The 20,735-nt window shown below is 43.0% G+C and overlaps 2 protein-coding genes across 2 annotated transcripts; one reads left to right on the top strand and one right to left on the bottom strand.

Moving 5' to 3' along the window:
• Positions 1 to 6: 6 nt before the first annotated feature.
• On the bottom strand, positions 7 to 11,269 carry stx10 (syntaxin 10). Its single transcript, XM_080494223.1, has 9 exons — positions 11,186 to 11,269; positions 10,674 to 10,749; positions 9,136 to 9,229; positions 7,697 to 7,791; positions 5,968 to 6,030; positions 4,892 to 4,993; positions 3,063 to 3,169; positions 2,272 to 2,366; positions 7 to 875 (listed from the first exon to the last, which is right to left on the bottom strand). The coding sequence occupies exons 1-9, from the start codon at positions 11,218 to 11,220 to the stop codon at positions 799 to 801; spliced, it is 744 nt and encodes a 247-aa protein (XP_080350349.1). The 5' UTR covers positions 11,221 to 11,269; the 3' UTR covers positions 7 to 798.
• A 6,102-nt stretch (positions 11,270 to 17,371) lies between these two features.
• On the top strand, positions 17,372 to 18,881 carry ier2b (immediate early response 2b). The gene has a single exon (XM_080520973.1). The coding sequence runs from the start codon at positions 17,545 to 17,547 to the stop codon at positions 18,055 to 18,057; it is 513 nt and encodes a 170-aa protein (XP_080377099.1). The 5' UTR covers positions 17,372 to 17,544; the 3' UTR covers positions 18,058 to 18,881.
• Positions 18,882 to 20,735: the final 1,854 nt, after the last annotated feature.

Genomic DNA, 20,735 nt, shown 5'->3' with positions numbered 1-20,735 from the left:
GAGGCGGGATGTCCAGCGGGGGGCGCTGTAAGCCTGACTCTGGGCCTTGTACGCAGGCTTCCTGCCCAGCAACTATTCCTCCGCTCGTTAGCCAACGCTTCTAGATAAAAGGGGCTGCTTCTCGTCGCCCGTTGAGAGAAACTGAGCCTCAGCAATCGCGTCAGGCGGCTGCAGACCTGACTTCACCTCACTATGAGAGTGTGTGTGTGTGTGTGTGTGTGTGTGTGTGTGTGTGTGTGTGTGTGTGTGTGTGTGTGTGTGTGTGTGTGTAAATGAGACCGTTTGTTAGACTCCTACAGCCTTCATACAGAGCGGCTGATGATGATGATGGAGGCGTGTATACCTGCAGCTCTCGGTTGGGGGGGGGGGGGGGGGGGGGGGGGTCTGACCGTACCAAAAGAAGCCGTCACACTTCTCGGCCGCTCCCTCGTTTCCCACCGCAATTCTTCGGTAGGCACGTGAACATAATGCACATTTCAAAGAAAATGGTATAAAAATATAATTAAGGCAACAATGAATGCCCCCAACGCCCCCCCCCCCCCTTCTTCTTCCAACATTTACTCATAGGTAACAAAGGCTCTTTCTTAATGCAGCAGCGTCCATCAGGTACCGTGACTTTTTTTTTTTTTTTTGTCAGTTCACCCTCCCCATGTGAAATACTACAGCAGCCTTTGTCCTTGGTGTGAAGAAAGGAGGAAGGAGGTGAAATGGGGGGGGGGGGTCCCTTTGATCTGGCCGTCCCGCCCCGACGGGGAGGAGAAGGGTGAACTGTCAGCCGGAGGTCAGAGGTCGCTCACGTCAGAGCGCAAAGAAGAGGATGAGGACCACGATGAGGATGGCCACCAGCACTCCGATGGCACACCACTGTCTGCGACCTGCAGGCGGGGGAGGCGGGGTTTGTTTTTTTTAATATACTTCAGACAAACGGAGGTGAGCGGTGATGTGACGAGCCGCAGACACTCCGAGTCACGCGGTCTGCGCGGCGCCATGACGCCAGCGTAACACAATTCAGTTCTCCAGGTTTACCTTCTCTATACAATCTATACGACACGAACTCGACACAGCGCTCAACTCCACGGCGGAGGAGGTCAGTTCTCCCGCAACTCAACTGGGGAAACTTCAAGTGTACATTTTGAAGCCAAGATATAATGCGTTTCGTATTTCTACAGGGGTTTGGTTGAGATGATTAAACCGCTTAGAGTTCTGCAATCGTCCGTCGGTCTCAATAGAGATCATCTCCATCTACTTTAATTCCGCATCACAATAGGACATATTTATGAATTTACTTACTAAATATACTGCACTGATTCCACTTCTATTACCGGTGTGACTGAAGATCAGCTGGTACAATTTACATGGGGGAACGAAAAGTGATCAGATTGACGTGCGAGTTGATAATCATCCAATTGAGTTGACGGATCAATCCCACAATGCTTTGCTCTGTGACATTGGCCTTTTGGGTTTCTCTCTTCCAAAACGGCAAACTCGTGGAAAGTTCGATCAGGAAGAGACGATAATCAATCTGACAGAATCTGCTAAATCTCCCGTGTTCGCTGTGTGTGTGAACGTGACGTTACGTAACAAGACACAAAGCTCCCGCCTGTGGGAATCAATCTAAAGCAGTTTACATGGAAACTTAACATCATAAACAGAGTTACACAACCACGATCCAATCGGATAGCGGAGTTCACTTGACTGGAATTTAATAGGCCTGATGTTTCGCCCTGTTGATCAGAGATGTCAAACACGTTTTCCTTCACAGGAGGCCACACACACACACACACACACACACCACAATTCCACCGGCAGTGGACCGGAGCGGCGGAATAGTCTCGGACCCCCGTTGGTCACCTGTTGCAACGTCTTGCGCTCCGCTTTTGGCCCACAAACCTTATGTTTGTCACCTCTGCTCAAGACAGCAACTGACACCAGTTCAAGTGCCATCTCGTGGTGCAAAGAAATGACATATATACTAAGTATCATAGGTCTATATTGTTATTCTTTATATATTCATGAGTGATAAAGAGGCCGCACCTCATTGGGATGAATTTAACTGCTATTTTTGTACAGTTTGGCTGTGGAGGACAAAAACAATCATATTCGGAGTAAGCAACTTTGGATAAAACTCCTACTGGTTCAGGTGGTACTTTTAACATCTCTCCAGGTAAAACTATGAAAAGCACTCTGCTAAGACATTCAACTTAAACACCAGTATATTTTCCTTTTATGAAAACCAAATCAAAGAGAGGTTTCTGTGTGTGTTGAACTCACTGCTGGTCATGTGTGACACTTTCTCCAGCTTCTTGAGCACCGAGTCCATGCGCGACGACGTCTGGTCCATCTCGTCTCCGAAATCTCCCAGCATGCTGCGGTGAAGAGACGCACACGCGGCCTTAGATCAAACTGTGAGGTTAAGCTCTTCTTCACAAACTGATGACGGCGAGTCACTCAGAGTCATTAGAAGTGGAAATGAATGATTTACAAACCCTTGCGCCTGTGAGCTGCTTCAAAGGCTAAAACTGCTCGATACTCAAGATCTCGAGACCAGTTTTCTTATTCAGCGACCGCTCCAGTCCTATTAAGCAAAGCGGCTGCAGAGCGTCGATCGATTTTAACCAAGTCATTCCTACATTCCCTAGAATGTCTTTTAGCGCAGAGCTGCACTGAGTTATTTATACTGGTGTTGTCATCTGTTGTGGACTTCACACAGAATCCAGCACTTCCTCCGTTGGCAGACTGCAGCTGTCAGATGATGAAGAAAATAAGTGCTGATTAATTCTCTGCCTGACGGACTGACGAGTCGCTTCGGCTCGTGCCAGAGTGTGACCCGACTTTGACGCGTTGCTGTCGATGTCTGCGGGAGATTTTTCACGTGGGCGAGACGAAAGGCTGCAGCGAGGGAGGAAACCGATTGAAACACCAAACGCTGAGGCCAACTTTGGGATTCCAGAAATGCGGAATGAAGGAAGATACTTGTGACGAGATGTGTGCCTGTGACGCTGAAAAGGAAACGCGTCCTCCGCTTCGGTTCAATTGAAATGGCGTTACAACGTATAACTCACACGGCCTGCTCATCCAGCTCGTCCCCGATCCGCCCCGACATGTCTTTCAGGACTCGGATGCTGCCCGACACCAACTCCAGCTGCTCGTCCTGATCCTGAATGATCAGCTGCAAACACACACACACACCACTTTAATTTTTTTCTGCCGTTGCCGTCATTTTCAGTACGTTGCTGTGCAAACGCGAAACTTTTCTGAAACGAAAATGCAAAAACTTGACATTTTACTCTGGAAATGTTGCGTAAACGCGGCCTTAAGAGTGGAACCATTACGATGAGCATAAATATAAAAAGGTAGGAAAAAAATCAGTTCATCTGGTGAGATTAGGAGAAGTTGGTCACAGTGAACTTCCTGTGTGGTTTTACAACTTTCACCTCAGTCCTCCAATACACCTTTTGTTGATGTGTTATTAAATGTGTTTTGATACCCAGCAGGTCTTTTTACTCCAGATAAGGCTCCATAGTAAAGTGAGGAGGAGCAAGAAAAAGACAATTACACACGTAGGGCATGCATTGTTCGCTTCTGACTGCTTAATGTGGGCGTTACAATAACAAGTCAAGTAGGCTCGGAACTGACGACAGTATGCTGGTGATCAAAGAGGCGAACAATGCTGACTCGTGCTACCACAGCTGGTGACAGATGCAGAGTTAACCCCTACATGACAACCAGTAAATGATTCCTCTTTTGGTCTCCTGAATGTCCGTCGGCCAAAGCAAGAGGCTCCAATCCAGCTAAACCAGCAAGAACATTGTACAAATTCCCAAGAAAAGATTGCTTAAAAAGGGTTAGGGTTAGATGTTACATCATCAATATTGGCAACAGACATTTGAAGTTGAAAGTAAAAAAAAAAAAGCAATAACATTGAGAACAAAATAACGGAAACCACAAAGTAAACACCTGCTCTGCTGGTACACATGATGGAACAACACACGACTGGTGTAAATGTCCCCGAATCAACGATCCAATTTCCATAAGAAGGTGTTAAACGACAGCCATCGAAGGCGTTTTCTAATTCTACGTGCAAAGAGAAATGTTAATCAAACCCAGGTCACGCAACATTTATCCTTGAATTGTGCCAGATGGAAATCAAAAGCGACTTGACACGGCTCAGGAGGTCTTCAGCTTTGACCTGACGCCCTCACGGTGTGACTCAAAGTGAGTCCATTCACAGAAATGACTCACTCATGGAGGCTACAAACTCTCGCCCTCACGGACTGTGTCGTGTCACGCCGACTTTCACACCTTCGACTCACTCCACTTGCCCGAGTCTCCTCTATTCTCCAAGCGCATCTTCCTCTCTGAAGTTAACGATTTCTATTCAAGGGAGGCGGGGCGTCGTGTTCGCGTCTTTGAGTGATCGCACATGCACGGTGTCCGGGAGAGCCGATGAAACGTCAGACGTTAGAGCGGCTCGTTCCAGCGAGTGAAAGCTACGAGCCAGCGCCACATCTTCTTCTCATTTCCTGGTATAAAAAAAACCGCAGCCTGACACAGGATGTGTGATGACACAGTTTCATCGTCGCACGCCGCAGTCAACCCACACCGCGGGAAACCCAAACCGACACCCGAGCACCTGTATTTAAATGTCAGACACAGATCTCCTCTTCATCGGGCTCACGTTCTCTTAAATCCTCTCATTCGTGACAGGATGAGATTCACTTTTTTGTAAACTGAACTTGTTAGACCTCATGTGTAACATCATTTAACTTGATACTTTCCCTTTTTTTACCCCTTTTTTTGTCCCAGCCCCCTCCCACAATGCACATCTTCCCTCTCCCTATTTCTACAGAGGCACCTTCCTTTCCTTTTTTATTCCTCTCTCTGGTTCTACCTGCTGCTGTTCTTGCTGCTCTTGGATGTATCTGGAGTTTGCAGACACCAGATGAGGCTCCAGTCCGGTCGACCTGTCCTGGCCCGTTGAAGCCAGCAGAGTCTGGAGAAACACAAGTAAGAGATATGGCGAGAGAAAGAGTGCGTTAATGAGTGTATGTGTGTTTAGGATTGGACAAATGTGAGTTTTTAGTGTGTCAAAAGTTCCAAGATCAAATTCCATACGTCAAGTGCTTCCCGCAATACAAACCCTCTCCCCGGCACAAACAATAAGTAAAGACACAACTTTTCGCAAAAGCTCAGTCTCTGTGGTTTCATTTTTTAAAAACCACCATCAGCGGCATCTCGTGGCCTTGAATGCCAACTACATTAATTTCGGCCTTGCTTCTGTGGAAAGTGACATTTTTTTCTAAACGTCACCATGCGAAACTTTTCTGGAAACCCCCCCCCGGAAAAGAAACGATGCATTTGCACTTGAAACATCATGTAAAGGTGTTGTTATTGTAAAACCAAGGCAGTGAAGTCTGAGGAAACACTCGAAGGAGGGAAAAAGGCCCTTAGAATCACCGAAAAAGTATTTAAACACTGGTCAAATATTGGAATGAAGCCTCAACATAAACTAAATCATAGTAATCGTTTAAAAATTGTGATGCATTATGCAGATCCAGTCATATGAATTCAAAAATATTGGCTCTTAAATTTGATATTAAATATGTAAACACAGAGCGCTGCTTTGCTGTATCAGAACAATTGGTCACGAAAACAATACAATAGCATCAAGAGTAAATGACATCAAAGACACTTGTTCTTAAAATAAGCTGCTAAACTCCCAGTCTACTCATGCTTACATCTGTTTACTGCTACTTTCTGATGTAATCAAATGCTACAGGGAAGCCAATAAAGATATAAGCCAATCATAGTTATTAAAAAAAAAAGAGCCACTTAACAGGTGTGATTTAGACTCGTGCAAGTATCTTACAATGGCTTGTTATGTGGCCCAACCTGAATAGAAGAAGAAGAAAAAGTGTTTACAAAATGTTTGAGTTGTTTTTTTTTGTTTTTTTTACACTGACCCACCTGTCTGTTCTTCATCTCCGCCTGAGCCACAGCAGAGGGGCTGGACAACTGCTCCTTCATGTCCTACACACACACACACACACACACACACACACACACACACACACACACACACACACACACACACACACACACACACACACACACACACACACACACACACACACACACACACACACACACACACACACACACACACACACACACACACACACACACACACCATTTCCAGCTACCGTTTCTGACAGTTCCGTTAATGACACCTTGCGGTCTGTGTGTGGACGCCGGGCCGGTAAGTCCACATGTCAGACCAGTCTTTCGTTCCCTCCCTTTGTTTGGCTCGGATGACTCAGCGCTATTTTAAGGCCTTTGGTTGAAAGGTGTGTTGGAAACACACACTTCATTTTGTCTCGTCTCTGCAGCGTTGCACAGAATCTCAGATCAATCCCAATCTGATGATGACGACGAGCCGATAATGTGGTAACGTATGGAAGCGGAGCTCCGTGTCGGGGTGGGGGTGGGGGGGGGGGGGGGGGGGGTGTTTCCAAAACGCGAAGACAATCTTCCAGGCTGTTTTACGTAACTGTCTCCAAGCCAAAGTACTTCCCGGTAGCTCATGGAAACCAGGTCCAAAACACAACACACAAGTATGCTGCAGCGGACGGTAAACTACAGAGCGAGCGACGCCGACGAGACTGAGCGCTATCAAAGTCCAGCAAACAAACTCAGACACTGCCAATTAGTGCATGAGATCATTATTTTTTTTAAACACAGAGGAAGCTTTTCTGCATGTGTATGAGCAAAAAGACGACAACAACAATGGAGGACTTCAGAGTGAATTTAACAGCAAAGTGGATATTTATCACACTGTTATAAACTTTAAAAAAAAAAAAAATTTCATGAAATTTTATGTATGCCTACTAGCAGAGAGAGAGAGAGAGTAGGAGCAATAAAAAGTCTCGATAAAGTGCGAGTATTGCTGAAAAAGTATGAATAAAGTACAAGTAATAGTGGGAAAGTATCAATAGAGTAGCAGTAATAGTATAGTAAACAGTATTGTATCACATCTCATCACAGTCGATAATCAAAACAAGACTTTCATGTGTCTTTTCATTGAATTAACTGAAAGCTCAGATAATAAAGTCGGGTCTTTGTTGTCGGCCGCTGCTGCAGTTTGTCGAATAATCCTGCACTCATGTGACTTTCAGTTGACTCCTCGAGCCTTTTGGCTGTTCGGATGCGTAAACAAGATGCACCGTGTCCGTTCACTCGGGCGGAGTTGGACGGACGAGTAAACCAGCATCAAAAAGACGCTTTGTCTTCACACTGTTACACTGTTTTCAAAATTCACACTGAAAAGTCTTCCCATCTCGATAAATTGTTGACTCGTGCTCAGACACTAAACTCGGTGACCCGTTATCATCACAGTGACGCATGGTGAGGGGGAAAGCGAGCACTGGAGCCTCCTCAGGAGCAGGAAGTGGAAAGTTTCTCAGAAATGCACCGCATTCTTGTCAGTTTCCAAGGTTCTCAGAATTATGGTACGCGTACAAAAACAGTTTGTCGTTTCATTGACGATTCAAAAATATGGAGCTGTTGTTTTCGATAACTCTATTCTGCGATACGGCATGACTTCCCTCTTGAACAAAACCTTTTTTTGAAATGTACACGTTGTGAATTTGACGAGTGAGCATTCACGCATTTTGAAAGCTTTACGTTTGGGATTTACCTGCACAGATTTCCGGGTTCGCTCCACAAAGTCTCTTCTCTCCTGGAGTTCATTGTCGCCCAGTTTGAACTTCCCCGGGTTGGACTCCACGATGCCTGAGACCGTCAAGGACTCGTATCTTTAACAGAGCTTCACTCTACAGAGTATTGAACATGGGGAAACCGACACAGGATCATTTAGGCCCCAATTATACAACCTTTTCAAGTGAAAACGGAAAACTATAGTCGCATTTTGGATGTCCCTTTACATGACAGTGACGCTCGGAGTGGCTGAAAAGGCAACTTTTTGAAAATGGCTCCCAGGGTGGAACACTCCAACGCCATTTCCGGAGCAACCAGGGAAAATGCTACTCTTCAAAAACTGTCCCAACCCCATCTCCGTGGAATCGAGGGGAAATGGAACTTTTCAAAAATGCTCCCACTTCGTCTCTGTGGAAATGGTGGAAAACAGAACTTTTTTCAAATGCTCCTCCTCCAGCTCAGTGGAAACGAGGGAAAACACAATTTGTCAAAAACGCACCAACGGGTCCCCGTGGAAATGGGGAAGAAACGCAATTTTCAAAAATGCAGTTAAATTGTCTCAGTGGAAATGGGGGAAGTTAACTTTTTGAAAATGCTATGGCTTAATGGAAACAAGTCAAAATGCAATTTAAAAAAAAATGCTCCAACTGTCTCAGAGGAAAACAACTTTTCCAAAAATGCTCCACCCCCTTCTCCATAGAAATGGGAGAAAACGCTACTTTTCGAAAACACTGCAACTCCACCTCCTTGAAAATGAGGAAAAACGCTACTTTTCCAAAACACTTTTTGCAATTTTTTGAAAATGCTTCAACTTGTCTCAAAAGCGCAACATTTTGAAAACTTTTCAAAAATGCTGCAACTTTGTCTCCATGGAAATGGGGGAAATGACGCCAATGTCTAAGTAGAAACGCGGGAAGACGCAACCTTTCAATGCACGTTGTTTTCAAGACGTCATGCAAACGCTTTTCCTCAAACAAAAATGCAAAAACGAAGCGCCTTCACTTGTCACATTGTGTAAACAGGTCATGAGAGTAAAACTTTAAAAAGATTTCATATCCGAGCCAAAATCAGGTTAATTTAAGTATTTCTTGTGCCGAGAGGACTTTTTAAACCGCTTCCTGTGATAAAGTATATCAACTTCAGTCACCAGCCTCTTACTAAAACCCTTACCAAACAGCCGTCGGCCCTCCTCCAAATGTTCCTTTCTATCCAAACATGTTCTTCAACCAAATATCGACTTTCTTTTACTGTTTGTGACCTTTGGGTATTTATCATGGAAATAAAGTGCCTCTGACCTTTAGTGGATTATTAAACCCTCTGAGAGAAGAGGGAGGGAGGGTGTGAGCGCGACACAAAGGGCGTGTTTGTTTTTCCTAAAAATGTTCATGTGAAGATCTGGGCTTCCTGGTTTGAGGATACTGATGGTTTCACTGAGGTCCTCCAGGTCCCAGTCGATGGCCCGCAGACAGTTTCTCAGCTCGTTGGTGCTCCAGTCCAGCTCGTCTCGACTCACCTGGGAAACATGAGGATATTCACTCTGCATAGCTTGTTTAACACCTGCTGCACAATCAGACAACTGGACACATGTGCCTTTTAAATACACTCACAATCCACAGAAATGGAATTTCATTGTGTCCCGCTGAACAAAATGGGTAAAAACAGAGCAACCTAGCAACCATACAAATCATTACATAACAAGATGATGCCTTTTTAATAGCTTTCAGGTTGAGCAATGTGCCCTACTTTTAAATTAGATCCAGGGCCTGAGGTGAAATGTGCTATGATGAATGAGAATACCAGAAACTATTTCTATTGTGAAATAGTTTCTCAATTGGATTCAGAGTGCAGATTACACTTGTGTCTGTAAGCAAAAGATTTCTTCTCTAAAATGTGTCTTTTAACCATTTGTTGTTTAAGCCAGAGAGGAAAAAAGCATGTGGAATCACACACAGCCTCTGATTGAGAACAATTAATTTAAGAGGAATCCCATCATTGAATTATGAAGCTGCTGGAGTTTTGTGATGTGTACAACATGTGTTCTGAATTCAGGTTTCATCCAACAACTCAATGATATAAGTCATGCCACAACAAACCCTGCTCATATTTATTAGCTCATAGAAATCATGTCCTGTACTATTATCAACATGGATCAATGTGTAAACTCTAGATTCATACTTTCTAGAGCTGGTGGCTGGGCCTTTTTAATTCAGATAAAACCTCCAACCTTAAAAAGAGCACAAGAACGTTTTAGGAAAGTTTTGCTTTGTGAGCAGTTCATAAACTAAATTAACATTTGATTGATCCGCACAAGCGTGTGATCCAGATGTTAAATTACAAAGTCAAACAGAAGACACGTAACTTCTAAAATTTACGATCAACAAAGTAAAGGTAAAAAAAAAAAAAAATGAAATGAAGATACAAGTCAAAGAAACACACAAGTAGGGGTAAAAAGTCAAAAAGTATTAGGAAAGGTAATTCCAATCAGTGGAACATTTCACATCAATTGCCATTATACACTCAAATGCTTGGTCAGATTGAGCCATAGTTTTGATTCGTTTGCTGCCATGTCTTCACTTTGAGGTCACTTCATTTGGAAGCTTTTTAGCATGTTAGCATGATCATCTTTTACATGAAGATAGTGTACATTAATTCTCTATGTATCAATTTTCATATCTTTGTGATTGTTTCATGCCGTTAGCCATCTTACTAAGAATACCTTCAAATCAGTTTGTCTGATTGTTGACCTGAATAGTCTATTAATATACAAGTCTTTGGGAGTTTCGTTTCATGTTTTGATCCATTATTGTTGCTTTTATGGAGAATATTTGCTCTTTAAAAAAAAAAAAAAAAAGCAAAAGCAGTGTGTGTGTGTGTGTGTATATATATATATATATATATATATATATATATAAGAGATTATGCCGTAATTGTTGATGTTTTCGAGTGATTGTATGTACCTGTGTACCCTCCTGCAAGAGTTCCTCCCATCTGTCATACAGGCCCCGAGCCCGGGTCAGGGCTTTCTGTACCTCCCTGGATACACAAAGAGACATAAAAGAAGGAGTTATCAGAACAGAAACTTTAAGTATTTAACTCCACTGACCACCTGGCTCGGTGTCGGGCTGCACTTTCTCGGCACATCTGCCCCTCCTTTCACCCAAACAAACACCTCCCCACACTCCGCAGCGGATTACAAATTACATGACAGTCCAGTCCCAGCAAACACAAACACAAACAGTAATCTCGGCGCTGTCGATGTCCTCAGTTGTTGTTTCGTGAAGCTTTATAAACAAAAACGCTGACCACCAATTAGCACTGATGCTACCTAGCACGGCTAGCCGCGGAGCTAACTACTGACGTGTAACTTTTTCCTTGAAGGAGACAACGAGACGCCGACTAACGTAGCTTCTCGCGGGTTAACGCTTGGAATTAGCGTGACTTCCACCCCTCCATTTGTTGTGTTTCTCACCCCTTCACGACGAAAAACGGGTCTTCCAGCGACATGTTTTCTCCGTCTTCCTATGTGAGAGCGCATGCGCACTGTGCGGGCTCATGGCCGGACTGAAAGGCCTCACGGGTTGCCATGGAAACAACTAAGCACAACCTGCATATTTGTTCCAGAAATAGGGAAAAGCACAAAACCAAGGAGCAACAACGTATTATCCCATTCATGACGTGGGCACGCAGTCAGTTTGAATGAAAAGGCAGATCATTTTGTGGGGATGGAAAATTCCGACAGAAACTAGGCCAAAGTCTGCTGAGGACCATAACAGACCAACCAAAACACTTTACTGTTGTCACCAAGGTGAAAACCCAACAAAACTGCACACAATTCTCCTGTGGTATGTGTAACAAATCCAAATGTGCATAATATTCTCTTCCACGTGCAAATCAAAAATGCAGGCGTGCAGAGGGGAACAACAACAAAAGAAAAAAACAGCTAACAAGCTCACCATGAGAAAAAATGATGATGAAATATTCTTGTAATGCCAGTATCATTCACTCCTAGATACATGGGAATACTGCTGATTTTGGAAGCCAAATAAGTTTTTCTCACTTTATCTAGGATATTTTTGCGAGCCACATGGTTGTGTTGTGGTTGGCATACTTCCCTTTTATTGAGAAGGTCATGGTTTTGAGTCTGGGGAGTATGGTAGAAGGGACATGGCGATGTAACCAAAGAGATTACTTGTTGTGCGCTCTTCCACGACATGCGCATCAAAACCTCCGCAGTTGAACTTTTCCTTGCCCCTAAAAGGAAATTGAAATCCGACAGCGATTGATGGATGGATTATTTTCAGCACTCATTAAAAATGTATTTGAAAAGGATATGCACAAATGGACTGAATGAATCAATGTGGGGTGCTACTAGGAAAAAAGAAAAAATGACCACTCAGCAATACCTCCTCTCTTACTGTTTGCACATCTGTCCATCCTGTTCCACCCATTTCTCTCTATTTCTGGTTTTCTTTTCTTTTCTTTTTTTTTCTCTTGAATCCCATCCCGGCCTGGCCCAGCTCCTTCCTTCCTTCCTGCCCTCATCCTGTTTCCGCCCCTCCACTCCTTGCTACACTTCCTCTCATCCTGTCCTGTGAAAAGTCACAGCTGGAGTGATAAACGTCACTCTTGACACTAAAAAAAGACAGCAATAGCACACTAAGACGTGTCTGGACCAAAATCAAGTTGTTGCAAGTTTTGAGTTATAAGTAAAACTAATATTTTTTTCAGTTGCAGCCATTTTAGTTCTTTTTGGTATTTTTCAGCTAATTAAGCCATTGAGGTTGTTTGGGGAGTTTCATCTTTTTCTGTTCTGTTCGTCTGAACCTGAGCCTGTTTAGAGCTTGTTTGGTGCCTGTTTTAGCTTATTTTGGGGCAATTTTGGAGCCTGGTTTGAGACTGTCTAACCCCTGTTTATTGCCTGATTTTTCTTTTTAACCTGTTTTCATCCTATTTAGCGTCTGTCTTGAGTCTTTTTGGAGTGTCTTTGGAGTCTGGTTGAAGCCTGTTTGAAATTTGTTAAGATGTTAAGGTGTGATTATCTAAGAGTCACGTTTATCTCCTCAGAGAAACTAATAAAATCAACATTATAAATCTGATGAAAGTATTTATTTACTTTTGTGAAACCTACAGGGAGTCATAAATGATTAAGTTAAATGCTGCAGTGCTTCAGCCCACTGGCCTTGGACGTATTAACAAAGTGTTGTTTTATTATAGTCTTGTTGTGACACATTAGCTGAGTTGCCAGGATTGTGTGGGTCAGTGTAAGAAATGATTCACTCATTGAGTTCATCTGAGGTCATTTGGGAGTCAAATCAGGACAGACATATCATTAGGTAGTCATAGGACATACTCTTTTGAGGAAATAATAGCAATCAAAAAGCTGAGATAAACTAACAACACAGAGATAGCACTTAACCTGATAACCTATAATATTGTTGTGCAAATGGAGCCTGAGACATGACCTTGGGTAATACTAATGCTCATGGAACAGGAAACAGGACAAAGAGCCAGCACCTCTACAGCATTTTTTGTGAATGACGACACTAAAAATCGAATGAAAACTTCTACAATTTTAGCAGCAGAATCAGTTAGTGACATTACATCAGGATATCACTGTATGTTGCTCCCAACACTGCTTATAATCTAAAAGCCTTGAAAACTGACTCGCTGTGTCATTTTGCACTTGTTATGACGCCATAAACCAAATTCCTCAGTGTGCTGTATTGTTCCCAAACTACAAATATTTTGGTGTAATCATAAAATACAAAGATGATGAGTGAAGTGAATGCAAATGTTCTAGACTCTAATTGCTTGTGGATTCAGTTTTCAAGCTGGACTATCCGCGACAGAGGCCTTTGTGATTCCAAGCTTAAACATTGGCTTTCAACAAAAGCATCCCAACACTTTTCTTGACAATCAGAGCGGGAAATGACCTATTATGAATGATGTGAATGTCAAGGTTGGCTCCTGCATTTCTTTTTAAACCTCAGCATTGCTCGTCTACTGTAGGGCTACTACAGCTGAATGTGGATCGACCTCACTGGAAAGACTGAGTCAAATTCGATGATGCAGCAGGAAGGTTTTCTGAGTTGGTAAAAATAAACAACACGTGCAATGAGCCAAGTCATCCCAGCCTAACAAAGAAACCCAAGGTCAGAGTAAACATGCAGGAAAGAAAAAATAACAGTCACGGTGAAGTGGTGAGTCTAATTATAGACACTTTGACATGTTCCCTTATGGTGTCTTCAAGTGTTCCATGTAAAGATGACCTATTTTCTTTTTTGGAAGCTGTGTGTACAACTTGCTGCTGCTGCACCCATTCACATATTCAAGCCGTTTATTTTTGGCCAAGCTTCACTTCAAACCAACACCATAATAAATAGAAGTAAAATATTCTGGGAATATTGGGAAAGGTCCCACTGCTAACTGAGGAAATTACATGTGAATATTGTTAAATTCCCACGAGGAAAGGGGAAGTGAGAATTTCTGCCAAAAAAAACTAAAGCAAATGTGACAAAGAAGTGTTTCATAAAGGTGCAATATGTAAAATGGAAGTCCTTCCAATGTAGTGTATTAGGCTCCTATACTTACTATCCAATCTGGCCCATATTTTCTTTTTTGTTTGTTTATTTGGGGGGTGGGTTACTCAAAGTGACATTGAGATCTTGAAACCAAAGCCCTGTTCACATGACAAAACTTCAAGAGAAAAGGCATACTTTTTGGGTGTTTTAGTGTTAGAGAAATTACATTCTTGGAAGAAATATTCATGAAAGTTCAAGTACTCCAAATGACTACTAATCCCATCGCTGTGTTGGTGGACATGTTCCATTGATTTGCATTGAGGAGTTCATAACTTGGTTTGAAGCCTCACAGAAGAGGAAACCATTTTCTGCACAGTTGCATTGAAAAGTCATTGTTGCAAAGTAAATGCTACACGATTTGAAACAGACCCTAAATCTTTCCCCTGAACTTTTCCATGCACTTTAAAATCCATTAGTCACATGTTGTTAATAAAATGGATCGCTTTTGCTGCCCGTGAAATGTTAATTGTGGCAACAGTTTCCATGCTTTCCTCCTGTATATGTCATATTTTGGCAACTGGGTCATCTCCCCAGTCCTACCAACCACTGTTTATACTATAGAGAGAAATAGTGCAGAGTGAAAAAGCAGGCCCCACCCTCTGGTCCGCACACACGCACATTCATACAAGTCACACAATCCACCGCCCATTTGGCCCCGGGCTGAGGCAGCGTCAAGGATAATCACACATAACAATGTCGCCATGGTGACCGGTCGGGTACAGACCTGAAGTAAAGTCATGTTTGGTTGTTCTTCTTCGCTTAAAGGTTCACTGAACAGTTGGAGCTCTGATTGAAGCTGCTGGTGTGCAACAGTAATGACAGATGTCTTTATAACTCACAATCCCTCTGTGAAAGGGATCAATGTAAAAACAATTAAGATGCTCAACCCACAGTTTATTTATTTTTGATAATACTAGATTAGATTACACGCAGTTCCTTTTTTTAATTGAATGTATATTATACATGCTATTTTGTATTTAAAGTAAGCTTCTAAACCAGGGGTCTCAAACTCAGATCCTCAAGGTTTGCAGCCCTGCATGTTTTCCATGTCTACCTTCTTTAACACACCTGATTGTCCTGATGGTTCACCACCACATTCAGCACAAAGACAGATAACAAGCCACTTATTGCAATCAGCCGTGTTGAAGTAGGGATACATGGAAAACATGCAGGGCTGTGGCCCTCGATGATCTGAGTTAGAGACCCTTGCTGTGAATGGACACATGTTTTGTCAAAAAGGCTATTATCACCAAAACAGGTAAAATGACAAAAATGCCAAAAAAAACCCAAAACAGTTAAATCTATCGAAACCACAAAATCAGTTAAAGCAGCAAAAACAGAGTGGTATAATGGCAAAACAGTTAAAATAGCTAAAATTCTAAAAACAGCAACAACACAAAACAAAACAGCAACATAAAACCCCATGTTGCTAAGCTATAAAGTGCAGTCATAAAGTACCTATAAGTGTCGTTGAGTATTGTGGCAAAATAATTTGGCAAAAAAGGCTCTGTGGGCCATAAAGATTGCGGAGAAAAGAAAGCCTCTCAAAAACTCTTATTAAGTATCTCGATCTAACTCTGAACGATGTTTAAAAAAAAAAAAAAAAAAACAAGTTGGTAAGCTGTTTATGCATTTGTTAAATACACCATGTTTCCTTTACTTGCTGCAGAATGAGAGCGATTGTTTTTCTCCATTCATAAAAAAAACCTACATTCCCGGTGGGACTTGAATGCAGCACGCTGTCGTTGACCCGCGCCGTACTGCTGCCTGGTAACCTCACTGACACCGGTGACAACTCCAAATATGGACTCCGACTGACGTCACCGCCGCTGGGCCCGCGGGGACGAGCGGAGCGGGCGCACGAGAAAAGAGGAGGGGTTTTGCTGTTTGCGCGTTCGCGTCATGGCTTTTCCACCGTGTGCGCGTCCCCACGGGGATTTACTACCGGATGAGCCTTATATGGAGGCGTGTGAGTGAATGACGTTTAACTTGTGTGTGTGTGTGTGTGTGTGTGTGTGTGTGTGTGTGTGTGTGTGTGTGTGTGTGTGTGTGTGTGTGTGTGTGTGTGTGTGTGTGTGTGTGTGTGTGTGTGTGTGTGTGTGTGCGTGCGTGTAGAAACTCTCGGGAAGCTTGGAGACGCTCGTTTCGCTCTCCCACGTAAATTCTTTTATCAGAATGTAAACACTGACTTCCATCAGCTGCTGGACTCTTAAAAAACTAAAAAAGAAAATATTGTAATTATTACATTATTAGATTAGATTGCAGGATACACCGCACGAGAAAATGTTTAAATGTATTGTATTTTAAAAAAAACTAAAAAAGAAATAACACAATAAATGCTGTGCATCCTCCAATCTAATCTAAAAATGTAATATGATCTTGGGGAGGATGGCGTTTTCATGCATTAAAATAGAAAGGAAGCATATTCTGCGACATAATGTGATAACAAGCAATGGCCAGGCAAAGGTAATATAAGTATAAAATATATGTTGTGACATATTCCTGAATCCGTGTACTGCTGTGGTCCATTCAGGAAACTGCAGTCCCTCGCGCTCTCTCTCCTTCTCTCCTGGAACACAATGTGCTTTAGATAATATCTGTCAATTTCGCTTGATTTAACTTAGTGTGCAGGCAATTTGAATACACAAAACAGCAGACCTTTCTTTTTCTCGATAATTAAGATTGATTTTTATTCCTTTTTTAATTTCTTTGCAACTGTAAATTGGGGAGATAATGTGATAAAATGTGCAAATGGGAAATCGGATGTGCCAAATTAGACTTCAAAGCGAGAAAAAGACCAGCATCAGGACCAGATATCTAAATAATAGAACGGGTTAAGCATGAGGAAAAACTGTAGACGGAACAGATGGTGTGTGTGTGTGTGTGTGTGTGTGTGTGTGTGTGTGTGTGTGTGTGAGTGTGAGTGTGAGTGTATGTGTGTGTGTGTGTGTGTGCGCGCGCGCGCAGGTGTGGGTGGCGCCTGTTTGTCACTTACTGAGGAATGAAGTCCACATTACGTCAGAGAGCAAATAAAACGCCACCCTGCTCCACCACACGCGCTCATTTCTCCGAGTACAACAGTTGGTGATTAGCTGAACTGAGACAGAGAGACAAAAGAAAAAAAACTAAGAAGTACAACTCACGGCAAGAGGAACAGCAACAACAACAACAACAACAACAACAGCAAAACTTGTCGACTTTGGTGAAAGTGCCAAAAACAACCGTGCGTAATTACGCATCAGAATCAATGAGTGCCACAACAGCCATGGAGGTGAACGTGGAAGCCAGGCGGATCCTGGCCGTGTCGATAAGCAAGCTGTACGCATCGCGGACCCAGAGAGGGGGACTGAGGCTGCACCGGAGCCTCCTGCTCTCCCTGGTCATGAGGTCTGCCCGGGACATCTATCACTCGTCCCAGGAGTGCGACGCGCCGCCCGCTCCAGAGGAGCAGATGGACACCGGGGAGCAGAACCGGCTGCCCGAGCCACAGCCGGAGCCCCGACCGGCCGAGACAGCCCCGGAGGAGCCGGAGGACGGCTGTGAAAGCGACATCACGGAGGACAAAGAGAACCTGAGCCCGGCCAGGCAGTCCAGGAAGCGCCGGGGCAAGGCGTCGGCGGCGCCCGACTTCCTCCCCAGCAAGAGGGCGAGGCTGGAGCCCGGGGAGGAGAGGTATGCGGCCCCGCCGGCCAGCTGTCGCGTCGGGGTAGCGGACTCTTTGGCAACTCTGACTCTAAATCGGGTTATACCTGCTTTCTGAACAGATGGAGGAAGAAAATAGCCTCCAATTGAACTTTGGAGTGATACTCAACTCCTCGTGAGCCTATAAGGGCCGTTTGATCCCTTCTGCGCAGCAGGGAGCTGACCTACATCAGCAGTCCCGGGACAGGAGGGATTACCGGGGCCACCCTGCGAGGTCTCCGGTCAATCTCAAGTGCATGCGCCTGCCGGGGGTTTGGAACAGCCCCCAACGGAGATCAACAAGAGGAATAAAAGGAAAGCAGATCAGAAGGAGACTGGACTGGAAAGGTTTGAGGAAGAAAACTGGTTGTGTTGGGGTGTTTTTCCCTCAGTGATTCATCTTCAAGTTGAGTCCGGACAAGTGACTGGTGCTGATTCAAAGTGTGTGTACCGGGTGAATCAGCAGACAAATATGAATCAGTCGGGGAAGAAGTGAAGTGGCCGACCACAAAGTGAAGCACTCATACACACACAGAGAGAGAGAGAGAGAGAGAGAGAGAGAGAGAGAGAAAGAAAGAAGTTGGACTTCAGGGAACTTCCTGCCTTCAAACCAGGACTTGAACACTGAAAGAGGACACACATTTCCATGTGCTGCTGTGGACTTTAATCAGTCGATACTACTGTCCTACATACTGCATTCACACGGTGCTTTGAAGAAGAAGAAAAAAAGTCCACAATATGTTGGAAGCCTGTTAATTTAAAAGTAAAACGTGTGTTTTTTCATGTCAAATCTGTGAAATGTTACCTCACATTCTAAGCTGCTATTTTTTTTTTTTTTAAAGAAAAAAAAAATCAGATTTTATCAATGTCGTGAACATTTGTAATAAAGATTTTTGAATTGTATCTGGCTGTTATTGAGCATTTTGTTTGACATTATGAACTTGATTTTACGGACTGGGTGCCAACATATTAATTAAAGGGCGTGGAGTTCCACAGTAGGCCACAGTTCATGGGGTCAATCCTTTCGGAGAGGAGTGTGGTACAGGCTAGCGCCAGTCTGGCCTGCCCACCTTTAATCCCATGCTTACTGTTAAGAACAAACACACACACACACACACACACACACACACATAGGCCGACCTCTCCTGGTTGTACCTCTTCCGGTGGATTATGACAGAATTCTGAATCTCCTCAGGTTTTTTTTTAGAAAAGGGAAAATAAAGGGGGGGGGGGGATTAGAAAGAGTTATGCAACCTGGCAGCAAGAACAGCTGGAGGCCAAATGCTGCTGCTGCTGCTGCGAACTGAAAAACAGCAGGTACATTAACAGCCGGAGGCCTCCTTCATCATACTGCTTCCTGCCAGCTGCCGGGAATCCAAAAACACACATGGATGGAGATCAGGTCATTCTGGTTATTACCATCATCATCATCATCATCATCATCATCATCATCATCATCACCATAGTAAAACCCCCTACTCACTTCTCCTTTCCCAGTTTTGTGAAAGCAGCGCAGAAAGGAGAAGTACTAATGAAAGCAATGAAACACACTTTAACTTGAACTGCAATATACAATCAACAGATGTTTCCAAGAGTATTTATTGGACAAGAACCATGTAATGTCTCTGTTTATGTAACCAGGGTCACTTAATTAGCTACAATTCTAAATTGTAAAAGTATCCAATGTCCCTTGACATTAATGAAGGTATACAGCCACCTTTGAGCCGTGACCCACCTGTATAAACTTTAGAGGGAAGTTTGTGTATTTTGGAAGAAAAGTGCATCATAAACTTTTAATTTTTAAAACATTTTTTTATTTAAGACTCTTATAGATGGTGGGTTGAAATTAGAAGTCAAATGTAGAAAATTACTTATTTGAACCCATTAAAAATCTAAATCAGAGATGGAAAAACCAGAAGTGAGCTCATGAGCGTATCAGAGTGTGTGAGTAGTGAAGGAAAAGAGAAGTGGATAATGTTCAATGACCTCTGTTAACCTCTGAATTCCCAGTTCTGACTAAAGGTAGTGAGATTACATTCTGCAACATTCTTTTAATGTGGATTCTCTTAGTCGAGGAATCTATTAAGACATTTCTTACAGTTTATACTTTTTTCTAACAACATCGATGTATTACTACAACATTTAAATCTCATATTTGTTTTATCTGTGCACTCAGATGTTTTATTAGGGTTTTATTTCCGCTTTTAAACGTCTCTTATGTGATTTTTATGCTCTTATACCTTTCCTACTTCAGGAATTTCCCAAAACGCACACAATTAAGATAGTGGTTTTTTTTTAAATTATTTAATAGTTTTTATTTATTTCCGGCAAGAGCATTCCACAGCACGTTTCATCTGAGTGTGCTTGTATGTTTGAGTGTGAATATATGAGAAGGATTATTATTTATCATTTTGAGTAAAGCTCTTTGTTTTGCTTTTTCTCTAAAATGTGGGAAAATAAATTTGATCAATTGATTGAGATGATGTCAAATCCTAAGCCCTCTTTACATCTTTAAAAATAAATGTACACGCACACACAAGCATAATTTTAAATCAAGTTTAAAACAAATAAAAAGACTGGACAGACTCCTCAAACACAGTACACAAAGGAAAGGCCCTTGATAAAGGTACAGTTCCAGCAAGTGGCACTCATGTTACTGTAAAACAAAACACAGTCACATGTTTCCTGGATGGGAGTTTTCTTGTTCACTGAACCAGGCAGTGTGTGTGTGTGTGTGTGTGTGTGTGTGTGTGTGTG

This window comes from Blennius ocellaris, assembly GCF_963422515.1.
Source record: "Blennius ocellaris genome assembly, chromosome: 3".
Lineage (NCBI taxonomy): Eukaryota > Metazoa > Chordata > Actinopteri > Blenniiformes > Blenniidae > Blennius > Blennius ocellaris.
The sequence above is the reverse complement of the archived record's forward strand: the minus strand, read 5'-3'. Positions and strand labels throughout refer to the sequence as shown.

Excerpts from the sequence above, each read along its gene's own strand:
- stx10 (XM_080494223.1), bottom strand. The coding sequence starts at position 11,220 with ATGTCGCTGGAAGACCCGTTTTTCGTCGTGAAGGG. Across the intron at positions 10,750-11,185 it reads CCGTTTTTCGTCGTGAAGGG|GGAGGTACAGAAAGCCCTGA; the intron begins GTGAGAAACACA and ends TTGTGTATCCAG. Across the intron at positions 2,367-3,062 it reads GAGCTGGATGAGCAGGCCGT|CATGCTGGGAGATTTCGGAG; the intron begins GTGAGTTATACG and ends TCTTCACCGCAG.
- ier2b (XM_080520973.1), top strand. The coding sequence starts at position 17,545 with ATGAGTGCCACAACAGCCATGGAGGTGAACGTGGAAGCCAGGCGGATC.